The sequence below is a fragment of the Colobus angolensis genome, unplaced genomic scaffold, assembly GCF_000951035.1.
Source record: "Colobus angolensis palliatus isolate OR3802 unplaced genomic scaffold, Cang.pa_1.0 Scaffold196, whole genome shotgun sequence".
In the NCBI taxonomy this organism is placed as follows: domain Eukaryota; kingdom Metazoa; phylum Chordata; class Mammalia; order Primates; family Cercopithecidae; genus Colobus; species Colobus angolensis.
In genome coordinates, this window is record NW_012115110.1 from 7,786,406 (window position 1) to 7,790,330 (window position 3,925).

The 3,925-nt window shown below is 43.2% G+C and overlaps 1 protein-coding gene and 1 long non-coding RNA gene across 3 annotated transcripts in view; one reads left to right on the forward strand and one right to left on the reverse strand.

Moving 5' to 3' along the window:
- The window catches only part of CCT5 (chaperonin containing TCP1, subunit 5 (epsilon)), a 16,481-nt gene extending 14,225 nt beyond the window's left edge, over positions 1 to 2,256 (forward strand). For both annotated transcript variants that reach the window (XM_011940971.1, XM_011940972.1), the window contains one exon: positions 502 to 2,256. In XM_011940971.1, coding sequence (XP_011796361.1) covers positions 502 to 629 — 128 coding nt within the window. In that variant the 3' untranslated portion in view covers positions 630 to 2,256. The remainder of the gene's footprint in view (positions 1 to 501) is intronic.
- LOC105510972 lies at positions 2,219 to 3,301 on the reverse strand. The gene is made up of 2 exons (XR_001001648.1): positions 2,853 to 3,301; positions 2,219 to 2,552 (listed from the first exon to the last, which is right to left on the reverse strand). It is a non-coding gene; the product is annotated as an uncharacterized LOC105510972 (long non-coding RNA).
- Between the last annotated feature and the right edge of the window lie 624 nt (positions 3,302 to 3,925).

Genomic DNA, 3,925 nt, shown 5'->3' on the forward strand with positions numbered 1-3,925 from the left:
AGCTACTCAGGAGGCTGAGGCAGGAGAATTGCTTGAGCCCGGGAGGCAGAGGTTGCAGTGAGCCGAGATCACACTATTGTACTCCAACCTGGGTGACACCTGTCTCCAAAAAAAAAAAAAATAGCATTTCTAGATCTTTCTTGGAAATATCTTACATTTCAGCTGTGGTCGGATTCACTTACTTTAGATTTCCTAAGTTAGGGTGTGGTTACTTTGTGGGATAAGATGTTACCGAAAAATTTCACCCTGTAGCTAGTCATTGAAGAAAGCCCCCTCTCAACAGCTCTCTCTACCAGGTTTGAGTTCGAGTGTCCTTGGAAATAATGAAATTACATTCATCTGAAAATGAAATAGAACTGAAATTAGTGGCCTCCTGCTTGGCTTCCAGGAGTTTGTATTTCTTAAGTCTTACTGTGATTCCATAAATCAGAAAGTCAGAGCTGGTTATTGATAGTTTATTGTATGCTATTTTAGGATAATCAATTTCCTTGTATTTTTCAGATATGAAGCAACAGCATGTCATAGAAACCTTGATTGGCAAAAAGCAACAGATATCTCTTGCAACACAAATGGTTAGAATGATTTTGAAGATTGATGACATTCGTAAGCCTGGAGAATCTGAAGAATGAAGACATTGAGAATACTATGTAGCAAGATCCACTTCTGTGATTAAGTAAATGGATGTGTTGTGATGTGTCTACAGTTATTTATTGTTACATCCTTTTCCAGACACTGTAGATGCTATAATAAAAATAGCTGTTTGGTAACCATAGTTTCACTTGTTCAAAGCCGTGTAATTGGGTTACTATCTCAACATGCTTTTGTATTCATTGTATTAAAAGAATCTGTTTAAACAACCTTTATCTTCTCTTCAGGTTTAAGATACATTTATTGTAACAGTAATTAAATGCTGCCTTAATTGAAGGGGTTTGGGTGGATTTTTTTTTCCCCTCAAAATAAGCTGTAGGGACTATTTTAACAGCTTAAACATGAGATCTCAAGATGTACTTTCGTATTGACAGGAATATGGGCTTGATCCTCTTCCTATCTAAATGGGTGGGCCCTTTGTAGAGGGTCCACCACAGAATTATGGGATGCCTTAAGTGCTGTTACTAGGTTGCTCACAGCCTAACCGAGGATATTGTTTAGAGCTGATGGAAACCCATGTGAGCCTTTGCTTTCCTCTGGCCCTGGCCCCACCCTGAACACAGCTCATGTGCAGAATCAGAAGCAGCATGTGCAGAGCTGACCACCAGCACAGGCTTAGGGCAGTTCAGAACCCACGTGTTTTCCTATCAGAGGGACACAGTAAGTGGAGGTTAAAGTAAATTACAGGAAATAAGGGAGAAATCTTGCAGTTACCATGTTCAGATAGAGTGACTGAAATTAATTGTGCTTACTAAAGTAGTACTAGCTAACAGCGATGGGCCAGGACATGCTCCGAGAACTCTACCGGGATTGTCTGTTCTCACAACCCAGGAAGGCAGACACCCTTTCCTACTGCTCACGTCTTACAGGTGAGTACCAATAATTTGCCAGCATCTCACCACCAGCAAGTAGTAGGGCCAGGTCAATCCCAGGCAGTCTGACCCCAGAGTGGCCCAGCTCATCCCCTACCCTATTCTGCTATTTGCTTGTGATTCTCTCGATTTTCTAAAATAGTGTTTCTTAAAGAGCATCATGATGATAAAGCTCAACGTGATGAACTTTATCACTAGTTATGCCACCTTAACTAGTCAGATTCCCTAGAATTAGGAAATGGTGACTTGTCTAAATTTGCTTAAGTGATTAATTTGGGTTACCTTCTCACATGAACCTGGAGATTTCCCAGTCTTAACTATTGGGTCATTGTGTTTTCTCTGTACATTCGTGCATTGGATGTTTTGCTGAATAACTCCTCTGGATTTAGGAATGTGTGCTAATAATTGCATTCTTCCTAATTTTCACATTTATATGGAACTATGCAGTTAAGTATTGAAAGCTTTAAACTGAGTTTATTTACAAGGACTGATTCTAGCCTACAGAGAACATACGGCAGCCTTCTTTGGACCAGAGTCTTATCCGAGGGGTCCGTGGTTGTGTCAGAAGAACCACTAAACCAATCCCCCTTTCCAAGATTGAACCTCACAGACATTCCTGGGTGTTTTTTTGTGGTTGAGAAACTGGTCAATGAACAGAGAAACCTAGAGATGTTTTACAAGCCTTTCATGTTTAATGAGTTTCATTGCTGATTTGTAATAAACCTCTTCTAGGTGATGTATTTTATCTTTCACGTTCCAAATCACTCGTTTGATTTTGCTGGTACTTTGGCCACACCCTCTCCTTCCTGTAGAGCAAAAGCAACTTAGGGTGCTTGACCCAAAGGCTAGATTCCCATGTAAGTCCCCATGTTTTACTGCTGGTTCCCAATTTCTACACGTGCTGGATTCATTGGAGGTTTGTTAAATGTCGTGTTTTTAATTTCAGCCTACTCAATTTCCATGTGGGGGTGGTTCCAGGATGTCCTGCAGGTGCCAAATTTCATGGATGCTCAAGTCCCTGATAAAAATAGTGTGGTGGCCGGGTGCAGTGGCTCAAGCCTGTAATCCCAGCACTTTGGGAGGCCGAGATGGGCAGATCACGAGGTCAGGAGATCGAGACCATCCTGGCTAACACGTTGAAACCCCGTCTCTACTAAAAAATACAAAAAATTAGCTGGGGGACGTGGCAGGCGCCTGTAGTCCCAGCTACTCGGGAGGCTGAGGCAGGAGAATGGCGTAAGCCCGGGAGGCGGAGCTTGCAGTGAACTGAGATCCACTGCACTCCAGCCTGGGCAACAGAGCCAGAGTCCGTCTCAAAAAAAAAAAAAAAATGGTATTTGCATATAACATACATCTTCCTGTATACTTTAAATCATCTCATTATTCATAATACCTAATGTAAATGATATGTAAATATCATACTGTATTTAGGGAGTAATGACAAGAAAAATCTACATGTTCAGCATAGATGCAATTTTTTTCCCTGAGTGTTCTCAACCTGAGGTTGGTTGAATTCAGATGAGGGTCAACTCTGTAAGCAGCTGCCATGAAGCACAAATGCCACTGGTGGGGCTGAGAGGCCCGTCTTTCTTTTACGTGGGACTGAATTTCTTGAATCTCATTTTCTTTCTGCAGGGGAAACAGCTGCAACAGATTAGGGGTTGGGGGGCCAGAGGAAGGTGACATGGTAGTCACTGACTAATCAGTAATTGGTAAGCATGGAGAAGTTTCTCCAACCTAGGTGTTTTTTGCAGGCAGCCTTGGCAGGACGGGGTCTTCTAAAAGCACCAGAAAAGTGGGGACCAAAGGCAAATGCCCGAGAAAGTGTTGCAGGGCAGGAAAAGTGGGGAAAACAGGACAAAGTAGTAAAGATGTAAATGTGTGTGCCCTATCACCGCTCTAAACGGTTTATGTACATGAAAACTGGTTTTCAAAGTCTGCTCTGTGGATGCCTCGGGGTCCAGGGCCCTTTCAAGGGGCCCACGAGGTCAGATGTGTTTTCCTACACTAAACTTATTGCCTTTTTCACTGTGTTGACATTTGCACTGATGGTGCAAAAGCAATGACCATTAAAACCACAGCTTAGTGTGAGTCAGGCAGCGGCACCATACACTTTCAAAAAGAAAATCATTTTTTTGGCCAGGCACAGTGGCTCACGCCTGTAATCCCAGCACTTCAGGAGGCTGAGGCAAGAGGATCACTCTAGCCCAGGAGTTAGAGACCAGCCTGGGCAACATAGACCCTGTTTCTACCAAAAATAAGTTAGCTGGGCCTGGTGGCATGCTCATGTGGTCCCAGCTACTTGGGAGACTAAAGTGGGAGGATCCTTTTGAGCCCAGGAGGTTGAGGGTGCAGTGAGCCATGATCACACCACTGCAATCCAGCCTGAATGACAGAGCAAGACC